Source organism: Ischnura elegans, chromosome 9, assembly GCF_921293095.1.
Source record: "Ischnura elegans chromosome 9, ioIscEleg1.1, whole genome shotgun sequence".
Lineage (NCBI taxonomy): Eukaryota > Metazoa > Arthropoda > Insecta > Odonata > Coenagrionidae > Ischnura > Ischnura elegans.
This window is the reverse complement of record NC_060254.1, coordinates 102,246,583-102,265,604: the sequence shown is the minus strand read 5'-3', so window position 1 is coordinate 102,265,604 and position 19,022 is coordinate 102,246,583. Positions and strand designations below refer to the sequence as shown.

Sequence of the window (19,022 nt, the reverse complement as noted above, 5' to 3'; positions counted from 1 at the left end):
CGTGTATTCACGACCTCTGACCTTGCTGGAAGTTGTCCAAATTGCATCACTTTTTTACGTCTGCTGGTTAATTCAAGAGTTTATGGTCATTATCGGTAGCGGATTACAAAAAAAAACCGTTGAGAGGGACAGCTAAATTATTCAGTCGCTAGGGAAGAGATTTTATCTCAAGAGACGACATTCTGGGTGTTCAAGCTGCGAAAGCAATCAAGCGTGGGCTCGTCGCTTGCGTTGGCGTAATTACGAGTATGGAGAAAAGTATGAATTAATATGTTGGATTGCTTCTGTGAATACGATGGCAATATGGTAAGGATATTGCCATTCGTGAGTAAGATGTAATCATTTAGTGTGAGTTCATCAATCTCTTCTTCAAACTTAAGGTCACCAAGAGCTTTTACGAATGAATTTTTTTTTTCTTTCTGGTTATTCTGTGGATCTCTGGAACTTAATTCATAATAGCCCACATGTGGAGAATTTACTTCGTGAAGCCTCCGATAAATTGTTATTTTATGAATTCTATAAATTTATTCCTATTCTTGAGTCGATGGATTTTATTTCTTTATTCAATACATATTGCTACAGATGGCAACATGAAAATTAAAATAAACAAATGCAAAGCCAATCTACCGAAGAGAAAATTAAAGGAAAAAATACACCGATTGGATAAAAAAATGGACTAAAAAGAAAACTTTATTACTGACAAATGAAATTTGAACCAACTAATAACCCAATGTTTAACGCTCTCTATGACATCAACCTAGAATCGAGGAACTCATACTTTTTAAATTTTAATATTTGCTCGGAAGATGTTAAAAATTTTTTCAGGCTATCATTCTGTATTATTCCTCTGTGTAGGAAGGATTTCTTCAAAATGCGTGTTTCTTTTTTCTTGAAATTTTTGTACTGATTTTGAAATTATGACCGTCCCTTCCTGTGTAGTAGGGTAAGTCCAGCTTTTGGCCTAATTCCTTCCAAGTACGCTCTTTTATGAACGCCTTATAGGCCCCACATAATCTATTAATGGTTCTCCTTAATTTTTATGGTTTCCATCCCAAACACCGTATCTTAGCTTGAGCACTGTCCCCCCTTTCAAGCCTCCCTTGGGTATACGTGGCTGCCTTTGTTTGTGCTTTTTTATGCTTTAAAATATCCGTTTTACCATGAGGATCCCACACCGAAGTAGCATATTCTAACACAGGACGAACCATAATCCACTTGGTCATTTCTTTGGTTTCATTTCTACTCTCTTTAATATTTCTCACGTCACAATGCAACATTTTAAATAATGTTCCCACCATCTTATCAATATGTATTCCCCTCTCTAGTTTGTATATGAAATTAACTCCTAATATTTACTATCATTATTGAGAAAATCTTTTCCAAACTCTTTATTGTGATATTTTTATCTTCAATTGCACATTACTCAATGGATTCGGCTTGTACTTTGTGAAATTCCATGTTGAAATGAAAATACACTGCCTTGGTAACTTTTCACTGGAAAATTATTTATTGGTACGACGCGTTTCGACGATGATGTGTACTTGAGAATGACGCCTCAGCGTCGGAACGCGTCGTATCAATAAATAATTTTCCAGTGAAAAGTTACCAAGGTTGTGTATTTTCATTGCACATTATTCATTGTGTATCTCCTCCTTTCAACACAGCCATCGTGCTCTAACTAGAACTTAATTTAAATGTAACTATTAGAAATGAAAAGAACTTCGTTTCAATGCTTATATAGAGCCCTTCCACCTCGTATAAGCTTCAGGTTTTGATTCAAAATGCAACTGTTTTGGTGTAAGCTTTATTTTTATTTTGTCGGAGCATTACTTATGATCAAATTAATTGTATGAGCGCTACGATCGTGATCTTATACTTGAATCTCACTGCGCTCTCTCATCGGCTGTGATAGCAGGCTCTCTTTTAATTTTCGGTGCGTCCCTTGCTTAATTAGGGCTGGCTAATTTTCACCATTTGCTGGGAAAACTACAAGCTAATTTCTCTCCATAATTATATTATTAAAGGAAATGTAAATCTTTATCATATACCCTCTAATCATCTACATTTTTCGCAGACATCGCTGTGGCAAGTTTTATAATTTGTTCCTAGTAGCATATTCCACTAAATATTATATTTTTGCGCATGATTCAGATTGAATTCAAGAATCCATACAGAAATCTTCCACTTCAAAGTCACGAGTTGTTATTCTCGTGGAGACAGGTCAGGTTAATGATTGCAGGTGGCAAGCAGAAAGTATATTCTACCGTTCTGTTATTTAAAAATAGAAACTCGTGTGTGTTTGGATCTGCCAAAGAAACCTTCAAAGTGATGAATGAGTAAAATGAATATTTACGTCTCTTTGATATTTCCCATTAATAACACCCAATCCATTGGGCTGATAAATGTGATATTGTAATCGTATGTATATTAAGGTACGATTTGAATTGACCAATCGATAAAAGCGTGTGTTTCGGTGGTGCTTGAAACTATTGGTCTCGTGCGAGCTTCATATACTGCTTTTTTCTTATGCTTCTACATCCTTCTGAGCTACCATTGATGTACACTTTTCATATCAGCTATTATTTCCAATTTAAAAATGTATTTTCTACTGCTGATTATACCCTGGAGGTGCACATCTGTTGTACGTGGAAGAACCACCAATGAAACAGGAGCATACAGCAAAGTTAGGAAAATAATGAATCTTAATTGATTCGTGTACCCATTATTTTCATAAATATTATTATAACTGAAATTAGATCACCGTAAAGGCTTGATTATGTTTTTATAAGGCAAGTTGTATGGGTGTATGTAAGGTTTTGTGTACCATCTTTGGGTATAATTATGTTGCAAGAGCAGCCTGAATACGTTTCAGTTGTTGTACTTATGGAACTTAGATGGTACAATTGTGCCTAAAGGTGAAAGCCTCATGGAAATAATAGAGATTATACGGCATATATAGTTTTAAGGAAGCGTATTGAAAAATTGTGGAAGCTACGTTAACATATTAGCACCGCCACGTTAAATTTTATTATTTTATATTTGTACAATGAGTAATTTTGTTCCCGCTCAGACTCTTATTTTTGCAGTAATGTTAAGCGTCAGAATAGTTATTCTGATGTCTCCTTCTTCTTGACTGTTTCATGAGTATTATCGGTTTCGACAAAATGTGAGGGGTGTCGTTATTATATTGAAAGTACCTATTATTTTTGAAAATTTAGCACAGCATACATTTTGAATTTATTATTAATTGCTTAACTGTGCTATGAAGTGGGTTCTTAAGGTCCTCCGCGGTTTCGAAACGTTTTCCACGGAGAAACTGTTTCAAGTGCTGGAAGAGTCGCTAGGTGAAAGGTCAGGAGTGTACAATGGGTGGTCTGAAGGCCGTTTTGCACGGGGCACGGAATTACGCAGGTAAGAACTGCATTAATTTCTAAAACGGCGTGGAATTGCCCGAATGCATGAACGAAATTAGAACAAGGGCTATTTTCCCATCCACGCATTCCCGCATGTGTTCTATCAATGCATCGCTTTACACAGCGCAATTTTGCCTGCGCCTTCGTACACACGTCCGATTGTGCAAGTACGTGCCCTGTGTAAAACGGTCTTCAGAGCTCCAAAGGGACTCAAGAGTGGCGTTTTCATTTGGCTCAACTCTGAGGCGGCGAGCTTCTTTGGGGCTAACGAAGCTGGTGCTACAGCACAACAATGCTTAGAAGTGAGTTGCGATTATGTAGAGAAGTGAAGTAGATATGTAGCTAACTAAAAGTGCCAATAAAATTTGTTTCATATGAGTATATTTTTTCCTCCCTTTTGACCCTCACACTATGAATATGCCTCGTACAATGAAATAGGTAGTATCAGATAGTATCGAGCATTAATTTTGTGTTTTTTTCAGGATGTTTTACTCTTTTAAAGTTTTGTTGGGCCCATTAACCAGCACATTACTTTGGCTTTTCTTTCGATAACATTAAATTAGCCTTAGCTCGTGTTAGAAATGTCGTTTACTATGATGTTGGAAATTTATTTACTACTTAAAATTTCGACGATATTTTACCAAATAAAAAGTTCTAGGATAGTATTCTTGAAGTAAAGCATGATTTTATGCGGCTCAAATAATGAGGAAATAAATAAAGTATGATGAAAGGTCTCAAGGCTGAGATTTGTATGCCGTATCCGATGTTAATCGGGAGAAGTATTTTCATGTGTAACGAATGGTTGCTAAAAAGTGGTAACAAACTATTATTGGCCGTTAACAGGCCCTTGCAATTTTAGTTACATAAAGGGTCGTTCAGTCAGAGGCGATATCTCAATTTTTTTGACAATTTGGTAGATGGTAAATACTATTCTGATTTACTTCACGAAAACCTAATGATTTGATGTGCTAATCCTTCATGAATTTCAGGAAAGAATAGTAATATGCTAGTTCCACAATAATTTGTCCACTTGCGACCTATAACGAGGGTTGACCGAAACCTGTGGCAAGTGAATACATTATTGTGGGACTAGCAAAATTTTAATCCTTTCCTGAGATTTTTATGAAAACATTGCCCATTCAACCTTTAGCTCTTACTTGATGTAAGAAAACGTGAAGGGTGGGGTCCGATTTTCAAGAATTGGTGAAGTCACTTGGGGTTTGGATCATTTACTCGATCAGGAAGGAATTGCTGAAAAGAGATTAAACAACAGCAAATCTCGCGAGTCCGAGGAGTAGCTGAGAAGCCGATACACGCTGCCCAGCATGTGCTCCTGACAGCATCAATTCATCTGCGAAAGGGTTAAATTCAACGATTTTTCGCCGCAAACACCTCGAGAATTAGGCAACATGTATAAAAACGGAAAAAGCATTGGTGTACATTTTAGGCTCGATCATAATCGACAATTTAAAAAATTTGTTGCATGAGCCAATTGTTTTTTAATTTTAGTATTTTTAAATTAGTAGTATTTTAGCAGTTCACTACATAACGCCTGCTTTCATCTTGTAAAGCAGACCACGTCTCGTGTACAAGATGAGCGGTAAATAACGCTTGGCACAAATTTCAGCGGGCGATGAAAGTGAATTCTTTGGGCTCTGCAAGTAGATAACCTTAAGGGCGATGGGATCGGCCACCACTGCCGAGAAGTGGAAAGAAGTTGGAGGTGCTCTAAGGAGGGACGGGCGATGAGACCACCTAGGCTGCGACGTGGTCAGCCAGTATTCATTTACTCTGGCCTGTGATCCTCTGTGGATATAGAAATCCTAATTTTCTCAATCCTGAGATAAAGAAAAGCAATCGAAGCGAACGACTTACCTGAAGAAATTTTAATGATCTTCCCCGCAAATGCTAAAATTTTTAAGAGTAATTATTCCTCGATTCTTGGTTAATGAAATTCTGATTCATCTGAATGTGAGATCCTGATAGTAAAACGGATATTGAAAAGCCTCTAAAGATCAAAGAAAAGTAGAAAGGTATACTCTATGGAGGCCTAAAAGGATAACAGTGTCACAGCTAAGATTTGCTAGAAGGTAAGGTAATGGCTGTTAGAAATTTTCTAGATCTTCCCCGCAAAAACTAGAATTTTTTAGGGCAATTGTTCCTCGGCGAGTTAAAATTAAATTCAACCATAAATAGACTCGTGACGCCTACGAAGCGTTTATTAATGAGCGGACTTGGAAGGAAACAGGTCAGTAGCTGGCCTTTCTCTTCTACATAGGAATGAATGAATATAAATTCACAATGAAGTTCAAGATGCAGGAAACAAAAATTTTGAAGAAATCCTTCCAGCATAGAGGAATGAAGGAGTGGAATGGCCATCTGAAGAAATTTTCAAGATCTTCCCCGCAAATACTAGAATTTTTAACAGTAATTGTTTTTCGATTTTTGGTTGATGTCTTTGTGTTCATTTAGAGTGTAAGAAATTGGGTTAATTGGCTCAAATTTTATTTGTTAGCCGTATGATATTCGTATTAGTGTGTTTTTGTATTCTGTGGGTGTATTTTATCTTGGATGGGTAGGCTTTTCATTCGTTTATTTTAACTCGTTTTACCACCAGGCGTTTGACTTTGTGGAGCTAATGTGTACCTATTAAAGAAATACATAAAATCACATAAAACGCTGGCGAGGATGTACCCTCTCCTAACGCATGCTACTTGGTAGGCTAGGTGAGGGTATTCGCGGGTACCATTTCGCCTGCGTTTTATGTGGTTTCTTCGCTTTGTCTAAGGGTGACGAAGTGGAATTTTTCATTATATTGTGAATCTCACCCAAAAGATATTGTTAATGAATTTGAAAAAATAATATCTTTACTGTCTCTTGTGGTATATTACTGTGGTAATATTGAACATTTATCGCATTTAAATATTTACTCTACCTTCCAATACAGCTCTCAGGTTTGATTAACAAGTGGTATTTCAACAATTTAAACAAAAATTGATACTTAATGTAAATGTTTGTGCCGAGGGATTATGGGCATGAAGGGTACATGCAAAAAAAGTAAAGGCTTTTTTCAGTGCGTGGTATATATATTTTTTAATATATAAAACAGATCATACTCTCATGTATACAGGATGAGCGATAAATAGCGCGTGACACACATTTTGACGGGCGATGAAAGTCTTTTTCGAGCGGGCGACTTAGTAGATGACCTTATGGTGGACGGGGGCGGCGGCCAGTGCAACCGTCTGAGGGTGGTATGAGAAGTGTGAGGTGCTGTAGGAGAGGGGTGAGGACACCACCTTGGCTGCGACAGGGGCGGCGTGGTAAGCGACGGCGGGGGCCGAGTGGTAGGCGATGGGAGCAGAGTGGTAGACGGCGGGGGCGTGGTAGGCGACAGCTGGAGCGTGGTACACGGCAGGGGCGGCCACGGCCTTGACGGCAACGGGAGCGGGTGCGACGGCCTTGACGACGGGCGCCTTGATGACCACGTTGGACGGCTCGGTGTTGACGACGGCGTTGAATCCGTTGACGGCGTCGGCGGTGTACTCGACAGTGCGCTTCACGCCATCAGGGTCCACGACGGAGTAGCTGCCCTTAACGACTCCGTTCTCCAGGGACTCGGACTGGGTCTTGGTGTCTCCGGTCTCGGCGTCGCTCACGTCGTAGGAGAAGGAGTAGGCTGGGTTGGCGTCGAACTCCTCGTCTTCCTTGGGTGCGGCTGGCTTGGCGGGTGCGGGTTTGGGTGCCTCGACCTTGACGGCGATGGGTGCGTGGTAGGCGACGGCGGGTGCGTGGTAAGCGATGGGTGCGTGGTAGGCGACGGCGGGTGCGTGGTAGGCGACGGCGGGTGCGTGATAGGCGATGGGTGCGAATCCGGCGCTGGCCACAGCCACGAGGGCGGAGAGGACGATGAGCTGCAAAGTAAGAAGGAAAAACCTTTAGTTAGCGTTTGAGCAAGAAAATTGTCAAATTATATCAGGAATATTTTTAGATTGACAGCGTGAGGATTTTAGAAGATGTACCTCGCCGAACTATTTAGGCTGGAAACAACTGGTGACTCGATTAAGTAATTCAGAATTGAATTTGATGGAGCAATTAGGATGGATAACTTTCAAAATGACACGGAGAACATGGTATCAGTGATATTTTGCCGAAAGGATAGGAATAAAAATTTATTTGTAATATTATTTTGGAAAAGATTTTAGTTTAACAGCTTGAGGGCATTATAAAATGTACATCTTCAGTTCAGAAAATTACGGGAATTTTTAAATTTCGCAGGTTTGGAGTTGGAATAGTTCAATTGTCAGTAAAAATAAATATTTTGTGGGTAGACATCCCCCTTAAGTATAATAATGCTTTCAACTGTAATCATTGCTTACTTTGATGGCAGACGCCAAAGTTAAGACGTGTTTTTATGAGCTCGGCGATTTTCGGTTCACACTTCGTTGTTCGTTCGTGAATATTTGGTCAAAAACGATAATATGACGATGCTCCATCCTCCATATTCGCCAGACATGGCCTAGTGTGACTATTTATTTTCTCCAAAAATCAAGAGGGCTGTCGTTTCACCAGCATAGATGACATTTTTAAAAAATCGCAGACAGAGCTAAAGGCTCTCCCAAAGATCGAGTTAGAGAAGTATTTCGAGGATTGGAAGAAATACTAGAGCAAGGTCATGATGCCTAATGGGGCCTATTGTGTAGGCGACAATATTAATGTAGTGAACAACTAAATATAAATAAAATAATATTCCTGTGCATTTTCTGAACACACCTCGTACCTATATGCATTTTCCCTGAATATAGATGTCAAAATTCTTTTGCTTTATTTAGATTTTCAATTTATCGGGATTTAGTTTATCGTTTTTATTCTCAGAGGGCGTAATTTTACGGTTGTCCGGTTATGAACGGCTGTAAAATCGGTGGTTGAGCCCTAATCTTGAATCGTTTTAGCTTCGATAGTAGACGTCTCTTTGTGTGATGATGAGAATAGGTATCATTTTGGCTGGAATCGCAATGTTTCAAGGGCCAGTATGATCAATCTGAATACTTCACAATACTCCCTAACACCAATCTCTGTGATGGTGAATAATTTGCCATGAATTAAGATATATTTTCGAGCGCCTAGATGTACAAATTCTTAACTTGACATACCTCGACCCAGATGCACACGTGAAAAAATCCATCATCCACAGCTCTATGTATCAATCCTAAAATCGATTTTACATGTATCTAGAATTGTTACCGGCGCGATGTGGTGGAATTTTTTATTGATAATGTAGGGCATAGCAAATTTTCTACCGAAGCTATTATTTGTGCGACTTGTTTTGTTTCTAAACACGACGGGAAGTGCGTAACATTAGATCTGTAGAAAAATAGAACTTTATAATTAAAACAAAATTAGAAGACACTCATTAGACTTCGCTCTCGTCCATTGTGTGGGCTAGAATTGAAATATTAGTGATCTTTTCTCGACCATTCCTACGACAAGTTGTGCTAGTTCGATTTATGTTTTTGTTAACTAGAATACGCAGCTCTAAGGTCATAACCTATTTGTCGCGCCGAGTTAAATAAAGTTGTTTCAACTAGATTAATGCTTTGGATGACGATGAGTATACTGGCTGAAATTTGAGATGTAAATTCGAGTCCCCATCCATTAGCGAACGAGTAGGGAGTTGTCGCGCTCAAAAGTGAAACCAGCCTCTGCTACTAGGCGTTGTCCTTTTATCCCTATTGGTTTGACTCACCTTGTACATGGTGCTGTCTTGTGTCTTGAGCTTCTCTCTTCTGAGGATGATCTGATGTCTCAGTGTTCTTCCCGGCCTTTATATACTCATCCAGAGCTTTTCAGATGTCCTTCCCCTGTCGCCCGAATTTGTCCCCTTCCCAGAAGGCATATACTAACCCTTCCCCCTCTCTCGGAGGACGACTCATCCAGCTCCCATCCTCTGTCTCCTCGAGGGACAAAGGTGTCGCAACGAGGACTACTCAACCCAGCTCCTCTTGGTCACTCCCAGCCTCCGATTCGCCCGAAATAATAAAAATAAACGTCTTCTCTTTTCTCGACCTTCGCCGGCATCTAGAGCATCCGCTTTTGCCCCCGCGATGTCGCTTCGTGGCATTTTCAGTCTCAAGTTTATTGCCGTATTTTTGGGGAAAAAATCCATCCGTGGTGATTATAACTCTTTTTTTAAGTTGATTTTTCGGCTCTTTTATCCTCGTCTGGGATGTCGCGACCCAAATCGTTCCGCGTGAAGCCTTTATTAGTAAGTCCTATCCACCTTGCAGTTCAAATCCTTTTGAGCTCATTGTAATTTCTGACTATAATACCTCAAGGTAGTTTACAACGCTATCGAACTTTTATATTTTTCACATCCCACTCTTTGTCAACTTTTTTAAAATTTACCTACAGTATTTTTAACTTTCTTAGACCATCCACGTGAAGCCTATATTAATACGTTCCATCCATCTTGCAATTCAATTCCTTTTGGACCCGTTGTAGTTTCTGACTGTAATACCTCAAGGTAGTTTCTAACACTGTCGTATTTTTATATCATTCACATCCCATTAATAGGCCTTGGTGTGCGTCACCTTGTTTTTACTTTATCTACAATGTTTTTAACTTTCTTAGACCGTCTACAATTACATATCACCTCGCAATAGGCGTTTGGTGTTAGGACACGTTGCCGTTATCAAATTAAAAGGAAATGCCGTAAGGATGCTCCACCTAGCATTTATGATAGTCCTTTTGTAGTTCGAGGGAAGAACCTTAATGTCAATCGGATTTTTCTCCCGCTATACATCGTCGATAAATTTTCGTCTGCAAGTTTATTGCCGTAATTCTTTTAGGAAACACAAAATCATCCTCCTGGTCATTATGATTGTTGGCTGTTTTATCTTCGCCTTTGAAGCCAAGACTCGAGTCGATCAACGTGAAGCTCGCAATAATACCTTATGCATTGTAGATTCAAATTATTTATTCCCTGATCACTCACCAAAATCTCAATGAAGAGATTTCAAAAATATTCGTAAAAATATTTTTTTAGAAGTAATCGTATTTTTATATATCCGAAAGGTTTTTTTCTTCACCTCATCTGTGATTCAGCTTGGTGGACCGTTTGTATTGGCGAAGGTATTACTAGCAACCGTTTTGTCAATCCCCGGACAAGCTTTGTTAATTTTGCTATATGTCAGAATCCATGTGTCTATCAAGCATAACAATATATCCAATTTAATTCCCAAATTTAAATAATTGCTATCAGAAGTAATGCATTAGCCCTGTTTACAATTAAAATTAACGTTTTTCATGTACTTCTACATTGGTTACTATTCTTTTGCTTTGCTGAAAGTAGTATCATTTTCTTCGAGTGTTTCCTGGTGAAAAGATGACAATTAATCTATCGTATATTCCTGTTGAAAGTGATTTATATTTCAAAATTTCGATGTCGTATTTGAAGGAGGTTTAACGTTGTGTTTCCCACCCTTACTACCAGAAATATTTTATTTCTCTTACCGTCGGAAGTATTATTTTTAGCTCTTATCCAATTGCGCAATCTTGGTGTGTCATGTAAAGAGATGTGAAAGCTACTTAACATGCCTGCTTTCATTTGCACACAATCGCATGAGCACAAGACGTGATGAAATAAAATTTCATGTATTTATTCAATTTCTCTGTCATTATTTTTATTTAATTTTTTCTCAAATTTTATTATGTTTGGATAATGGGATAAATACTAGTTAGTTCTTTAATTTGATAATTAATTTTTCCGTGTTCCATAACTACTACTGTATAATTTTTGATAAAACTTTCTCGGGTATACGTCATGTTAAATTAAAACTTTTCGGCTGTCTCCGCGTCAATTAACGCGACAATTGACATAGCAACATAGCCCAAAAGCTTGTATTTTATCTGACTTAAGTATATTGTATTTGAATTCATTAAGAAATTTACTGCATACGTGTCCTTTAATGTTAAATACTGAAATGGCTTTTTAGAGTCCTAGGGTCGATTCCCCTCAGAGAAAAACGATTATTTGATAGTGCATTTCATCCATGGTGTTAGTAGTTGCACGAAGTTCTTCTGCCATCAATGGCGTAGCTAGTGGAGGTCAAGGGGGTCCGCACCCCCCTCTCACCGAAAAAAAAATTACTTTGCTTCATAAAAGGGAACGGAATACTAAAAAATTATGACTTTACAAAAGATTTCTTTGAAAAATGAAGTTCTTTCGATTATCAAAAGTGTTAAATTAGTTTGAAACCGTCTTATGGCATTGCATTTGAGAGAATGTAATGGAGTTAAAACTTTCATTAATTGCGCATAATTATGCCTAGAAAATCCCAAGGTGTGTGATCTTTTTCTCTTGTTACAAGGAGGGGCTAGGTCACAGCGGTAGCCTGTTAATGGCGCTAATTTAGGGGTAGCATTTTCGCTGTTGCTTGTTCGTGTGCAGTGCGAAACGGGTGGGTGGGGTGAGGTGAATAATCTTTTTTGAATTCTGCCTCGCCGTGAAGATACCTGCAGGCAAGTCAGACGGGTTTGTCTTTATCTCTGAAGTCCGCGTGTGAGATGCCCAACGCTTTTGAAAGAACTGAGGAGATGGCGCCAGAAGTCGTAATACTTTAGTACCTTTACATAATTTCCCGGGAGCACTTAAAACTGGACGATTTCCCAACGTTCCTCTTTTATGCTTTGAGTTCTAGGATTCGAGCTACACTGGGTAAGCGGGAATCGCTCCTTTGGACGTTAAATAATGTATTTTCTCCTGTGTAATACTTGAGCTGAAATACCTCGTTTTTCTTAGTAGTCACACTCTCCGTTGCAGTAGAACTATTTCAAGGAAATTTACGCATTACTTTAATTCATTTATGAGTACCTTAGTCGCATAATTAATTTCAACTATCCTTGTGACCAAGCTTGAGAGAATTTATTAAAAATTAATTTGAATGCAGAGATATAAATCCTTCGTACGCTGTGGAAATTGTTACTGGGGATTTTTTTACTCCGTATCAATGTTAAGAAACGATGAATTACATTGGGTGTGTTAGGTGTATTTTGGGAAATTACCCTGTTTCATTTGTATGCTAATAGGATTGAGTTAATTTTAATTCTCACAAGATGTTGCGAAAATATGAAATCCCTGTCACAGCTCGTCCGCTAGTTAACAGAAATTGCTATATTGCCCATTACTCCACCTGTGTGAATCAACTCGTCATTGCCTCTTGTTACATTATCGTATTTTATAGTCATTAGCTTGAATTTAAGAAGACAGAGTGAGAAAATATCCCATTGCAAACACTATTAAAAAGTAACTTTTCGTGGGATATTATGTATGAACTTTTTATGCGTAAGTTAAATCGATCATGTCACAATGCTGACGAGTTGTTGCTAGGCAGATAACAAATGAAGTGTGAAACGAGATTCTGTTTTGAATTTTTTTTTTAGTTTGCTAAAGTTCGATAATTTTTATTTATTTTCGTGCGTTTAGTTTGATAAAATTATTTTCTTCTTAAAATTGCTTTTGTTCTCTTTAGTTGCCTAAATTTTAACGTTGAACCAGTGATTTTTCGAGAATACTTGATGTGCAGTAAATCCCTCAAGAGAGACGAAGAGATTTATGTGTATTGAGTCGCAATTGTGGGGCTACTTTTTCTTTGCAACCGTTTCTTTCTTTATCAATGGTTGCTCAATGCATGAAGGCTAATATAATCGTATTATATTAGTGACAACTTCAGGCTTGACTATGTGAAACCTCTCCATTTTGGAAGTAAAAGAATAAAACTTTGTTAGGTTTACTTTTGAAGTTAAATAGGTACGAACCGGGTTTCGTAACGTAGTTACAACTTCACCAGAATATGTAACTACGTGAAGTTGCAACTACGTTACGAAACCCGGGTCGTGGCTATTTAAATACACTAGTTAACCTCACAAAGTTTTATTCTTTAATTTCCAGTCTTATATTAGCCTTATGATTTGCCTCCATTTATCAAATGTCTGATTTTAATGAAGGGCTGAAAACCTATTGGGACACTAGTTTGTTTATTACTTAGTTGAGGTAATTAATAGGCGTTCGTTAATAATTAAAATTTTGATTAGCCTTTGGTTGGTCAAATTTTAGCATCAGTACTGCAATGGAATTACTGAGGCGTTGCTTTTTCTCATAAATATTAACTTTTTACATTCCACCTAATGCAGTAATAACTTATTGTTTCTGTGTTAATCAACCGTGAAGCACTTAGTGCAATTTAAACTCTCCGCTTTATGTTTTTGCGGCTTGAGTTTCGATGCACGACTCCTGTCGATTGAAACCAAACTCCAATGGACTCCCTAGACCACAGAAACATGTAAATATAGATCGGAGACCGTGTCACTTGGCCAATGCCTCGGTCGTCACATGGTCTACTTGTTTAAGTAGGTCCCTTATTTGTAAATTATTAGTTTATTGCCACATCATGGTGCATTTCGTCATGTGCTGATGATCCTAATGCCTAATTTTAATCACAAAACAGGCCCTTTAAGGTCAATTAAAATTCTTTTGAATGATGCCTTCATAGTTTATGTTCTGATGGCTTTTCTAACTCCCTTGTAATTATTTGCATTGTTATTTCCGTTTTATTTTAGTTAACACCGTAGTAACTCTTGTTACAATGAACAATGTCGCCCAAGGCTTGGCGACGCCAATATCTCTTGAGGTATTCAGAGAGACTTTTCTGTTCTATTTGGCCTGTGTCTAAAATGTTTCAGTGTTTAACTTCTTATCGATGATAATAAAAAAATAAATATTTATCTTTGAGAGTAAATACAGGTGTAAATACTTTCAAACCTTTCTTTTTTATTTCATTTTCCTTATGTATTTTTGATATACCTGATTGAAATTGTCTAAAACTTACGTTTAACAGCGATAAAATTTTACTTAAGCACTGGATGTCACATCTAGGTATTAAATTAACGTTATTGCATTTGGCCTATTATGCTTTCAATTTTCTTCTCCGTAAGCATTTATAGATCAGGATTCTTCTTTGTGAATTAAACTGTTGCAGTTCCTCCTTTCAGATAGAGGAATCTAAAATAATTACAGCCAGTGAATCTATACAGCACTTATTATATTCAAGAGGATCCTCGCAATTACTTGAAACAAGTGTTAGATACAAACCTGTTAGATGTTTTCTCCCCAGGGGTTATAATTAACATTACATCTGATTGTATTTATTGTCTCTTAAATGCTGCTTTGTCCTTTCATAGTTTGGATTGCATTACTGACAGTGAGACAGTGCTGCGTAACTCAACGTTAAACGTTGTTCTAGCATAAAAGATTGAATGATTTTTCGTATGATTGGATGATAAATTGAACTTTCCTGACTAGTATACAAAAAATATATCATCCGGTTTTATATCACTTTGCGTAATGTAAAACGGTGATTTCAGCTTAGCGTCAACAACCCTCAGATTTTTCTCTGTCGAATGTTAAATTATTTTCATATTCATTGATCGTTTAAATTATGTTTAATGTGTTACATGCTGGAAGTGAAATATATTGCCCATCTATAATACTAAGAATTTGACGCAATTAAATTCATGGAAATTCAGTTGAAATCAATCAAATCAAATGCTTAACGTCATTTACACAAAAAAAGAACTAAGAGAAGGAGAATAAGTGTAAATACAATGGTATTTGTTTAATGGTAGAATCGATTGATTTGCGGTATTAAGCAATACCGATCGAAGTAATATGGTAAGTAGTGAGAGTATACATCCGTCTGTCAGCGGAGTCGACGAGGCGGAGAGGACATAGTGGAATGGCGGATGCCTACGTCGTATCGGTTAATGTTTCATATACGACGCCGTATTCGCGATTAACGACGCCACTTAGCTAGTTACTAGCGTATAACCGAAACATGGTTGGGTAGCGGTGCCAAGCATAATATGACTTATTGTTGTGTTATTATCTGTAAAAAAAGCCGTGTCAAGACTATTTTACTCTCTTCATTTATTTATGCAGCATCCTTCTTAAACTCATTTAGTAAATACTGCGTGGGACCGTTAAACGATGCCATTTTATGAAAGCTTTAGTCATTGCCTGTATGACTGAGCGAAAAATAGATCCTGATACCATTCAGGTCTGGCAAGCGCACTTTCCCACTGATCGTTTTCTTGCCGATTAAGGATATTACTGCCGATTGTTTTGGCGTTTGCTGATAATTATTTTAGTGGCTTCAATGATGACAGTTTTTTTATAGGTTGGAGGTATCAGTACAACAGAGTCAACGTTTTCATAAAAAATATATTTTAGCAAAATAATACAGACATTAGGAAACTACACCCCACAGTTTGGGGTTAGAGAGAAGGCGACTAGGCATAGATGACCTTGTGGTGCAGGGGTGCGGCTGCGTAGGTCACCGTCGGCTGGTGATAGATGTGCGACGCCGTGTACGACAGCTGGGGCGACACTATCTTGGTCACTGGCGCCGGCACCACCTTGGTGACCGCAGCGTGGTAGGCCAGCGGCGGTGCGAACGGGTGGTAGAATGCCAGGGGGGAGGGGGCTTTAGCGGGTGCCGCAGCGGTGGCGGGAGGTGCGGCCGCGGTGGCCGGCGGAGCAGCCATCTTCGCTCCCTTCACCACGATGTCCGAAGGCTCCATGTTGACCACGGCGTTGAAGCCGTTGACGGCGTCCGCCGTGTATTCCACCGTTCGCTTCACACCATCGGGATCCACCACGGAGTAGCTTCCCTTCACGACTCCATTCTCCAGAGACTCGCTCTGCGTCTTGGTGTCTCCTGTCTCGTCGTCTTTCACGTCGTACGAGAAGGAGTAAGACGGGTTCGGGTTGTAGTCGGCGTCTTCCTCGGCGGGTGCAGCTTCCTTGGCGGGTGCGGCTGCCGGTTTGGCGGTCGTGGCAGCAGGGGCTGCTGCCGGGGCGGGTTCCTTGGGTGCGGTAGCGGCGGCCTCTGGTTTGGCGGTCTGCGATGCAGCGAGGGCGAGCGGGGCGTGGTAGGCGAAGGGTGCGTGGTAGGCGTAGTATGCGGGTGTGGCGAGGCGCGCGAAGGCGGGGGTGACGACGGTGGCCGGGGCGCCGAGGAATCCCGCATGGGCCACCGCGAAGGTGAGGGCGAGGGCGTAGATCTGCAAAGGCAATGTCAATGTCATAGTAAAACGAGTCGATTGTCACTTGAATTCATCAAGTGGGCACATGTTTGTGCCACGTGTGCTCCAGTATTGGGTCCTTAAGTAGCTGTAAAAGCGAAAGAAAACACAATGTCGTTTAAATGGGCGGAATAATTGGACAACACGCTCATTCGCCCTCAACAATACTCAGGTCGTCTTAGGAACCGCGATGATATAAGCGTTGAGAGAACATTTTGAATTGAATATTTATGTGAAGAGAGAGTAGTACGTAGTAGAAAATTAATGGTCAAAATTTTGCGATGCATGAAAATCAAAATTGGTGAATTCTCTCACTTTAAGCTACTTATTTAGCTGGCTTTGACTGATTTATCTGGTTACTATCCTACTATACTTAAATTTACCTTTCAGCTACTCTTATGACAAGGCAATAACTGGATTAAGTTAGCATAGCGCAAATCAGACATAATAAAAGTGAGTTTCCGTCGGATGTCTTATTTGATGGGGGCTGGTCGTTCAGGCATTAATGAAAATCAAAGATAGATTTCTTTCATGTTATTAATTTTTGCTAAGTCAGAAGTGAAGCTGAGTTATGAATTTAGGGAAAATCATCAGAGAAGGAAAAACAAATAGATATGGATCCATGGAAAACGTTTATTCCGACATAATTAAAGGTGATTGCTTAATTCTTCTATTGCTTTCTGAATTAAGAAAATGTCCAGAGAGTGACGTGAAGAGTTTCATCACACCGCACCGTATATTTCCGGGTGCGACAGAAACGATTCATTAAAGGAGATATCTTATCGAACGGACAGGTGGAGGAATTCGTTTCCAGAAATTTGTTGTAGTTATTATTTGAGAAAAGGTTAAGTTTCTGTTGAGTGTAGCCTCTATGAAGGAAGATAGTAATGTCTATCGGCCATCATGCAGGATATCGAAAGTTAATTTTATTTGGTAGAATTTTTAATGTGTCATCTCGGGCTGGATAAGTGAAGTAACGCCAGTTTACGATTTTTTAAATAAGGCTACACCCTTTGTCTATTGGGGAGAGCGCTACCCTCATTTTCTGGGCTCCGAGGTGACCTGTTGGTTTGTATCGCAATCTTATGTCAGCATGTGTGACTAAATGTGCACTTGGACTAACGTGAGGTATTGAAACTGTTGGAAAAGCAGTAGCATACTTCGAAATTTTTGAAGTTGCCAGTGGTTTGGGGGAGGTGACCTATCACTTCTAAAGAGGGCTTGTCTGTAGGCTAACATAAGATATCTAAAATAGTATAGTTGGTGTTTCATTAGCGCTGGAAACACTTAAATACCAAAATATTATTTTTAAATTACAAAGTTACATGTAATAAGTCATTGCGTAAGAATATGAGGAAACCTTTTCTCATCCATGTGAGGATTTTGCTTGTATATGTTCATTGATGCTACTGAAGCCATGTACAAAATTTTCCTTATAATTTAAGCAGTCCGTCGCCTCTACAAATCACCACGAATTTATCAATTTGATTACTGCGAAATCAATTTTTTAGTCATTGCCATTTCATTTTCTGTTCGCACTCAGTTGTGGAGTGGCTATTTTAAAGTGAACTTGAGTGATCGCGGAAACGGTTAAATTCGCGCAGGACCTATTTTAGGACGATTAAAATGGTGTTCTTATTGCAATCAATGTATGTGTATTTGAAACAAAAGTCGAAGATCCGATAGAATTTTCGAATCCACTGCCTGAACACAGAACTCTATGGATAGCTGCGGGGTTCGTAACGGAAACAAAGTTTATATTACGTAGTTTTATTCTATAAAAGTGTGCTGCTGAAGATTAATTTTACATCCAAGTAAATTGTAACTGGTAACTCGTAAAATAACTGCTTCAATCGTATAAAATTCAATGTCCCCCCCAAAAAATCTGTCGAAGTGGTACAGAAATTTAACCCATCTATAAAAAAGCCAATTTTTGAGTATTTGATGCACTTGAAGCCTGAATTTGCGAAATATAACGTAATTTATGAATGTCTGAGTGTTATAAACCTGTAGTACTTAGTCATAGAGGAAAAATGTCACTCACCGATGCAGTCATGTTGTCTCCTCGTGTGCCTTTATCGAATGCACTTGCGTTTTGCCGCCGGCGCACAGCCTTATATACAGATCATCTTTATTTTCCTTTTTGCCGAAGCCCCACCCCCCACTATTCTTCCTTGACTTAATAACTCTGGTTTCTCTTCCTCGATTCTTCTTCGTGATATTGTCTCGGCCTCATGTCTGACCGCTAAGAATTCCGCGCTCTCAAATAGCCTGCCATCGGCCTTGAGGCAGTATTTAGCATCCTGACGTTATAGAGTAAACGGAAATCTTTGTATCGGATGATGCCTGGCATAGATATTTTTTATGCTCCATGCTGTTTGATCTTATTGAATTCTGCGTGCATTGAAAACGGTTTCATATAACTTTGGTCAGAAGCAATAGGGTAGTTTCCTTCATCAAAGAAAACGA

At 39.0% G+C, this 19,022-nt stretch overlaps 2 protein-coding genes across 2 annotated transcripts; both read right to left on the bottom strand.

Annotated features, from left to right (window-relative positions):
• Nucleotides 1-6,491: 6,491 nt before the first annotated feature.
• LOC124165563 (cuticle protein 8-like) lies at nucleotides 6,492-9,188 on the bottom strand. Its single transcript, XM_046543019.1, has 2 exons — nucleotides 9,160-9,188; nucleotides 6,492-7,327 (listed from the first exon to the last, which is right to left on the bottom strand). Exons 1-2 carry the CDS (start codon nucleotides 9,166-9,168, stop codon nucleotides 6,611-6,613), a joined length of 726 nt encoding a protein of 241 aa, XP_046398975.1. The 5' UTR covers nucleotides 9,169-9,188; the 3' UTR covers nucleotides 6,492-6,610.
• Nucleotides 9,189-15,670: 6,482 nt separating this feature from the next.
• LOC124165313 (cuticle protein 21-like) lies at nucleotides 15,671-18,652 on the bottom strand. Its single transcript, XM_046542669.1, has 2 exons — nucleotides 18,598-18,652; nucleotides 15,671-16,532 (listed from the first exon to the last, which is right to left on the bottom strand). Exons 1-2 carry the CDS (start codon nucleotides 18,607-18,609, stop codon nucleotides 15,759-15,761), a joined length of 786 nt encoding a protein of 261 aa, XP_046398625.1. The 5' UTR covers nucleotides 18,610-18,652; the 3' UTR covers nucleotides 15,671-15,758.
• Between the last annotated feature and the right edge of the window lie 370 nt (nucleotides 18,653-19,022).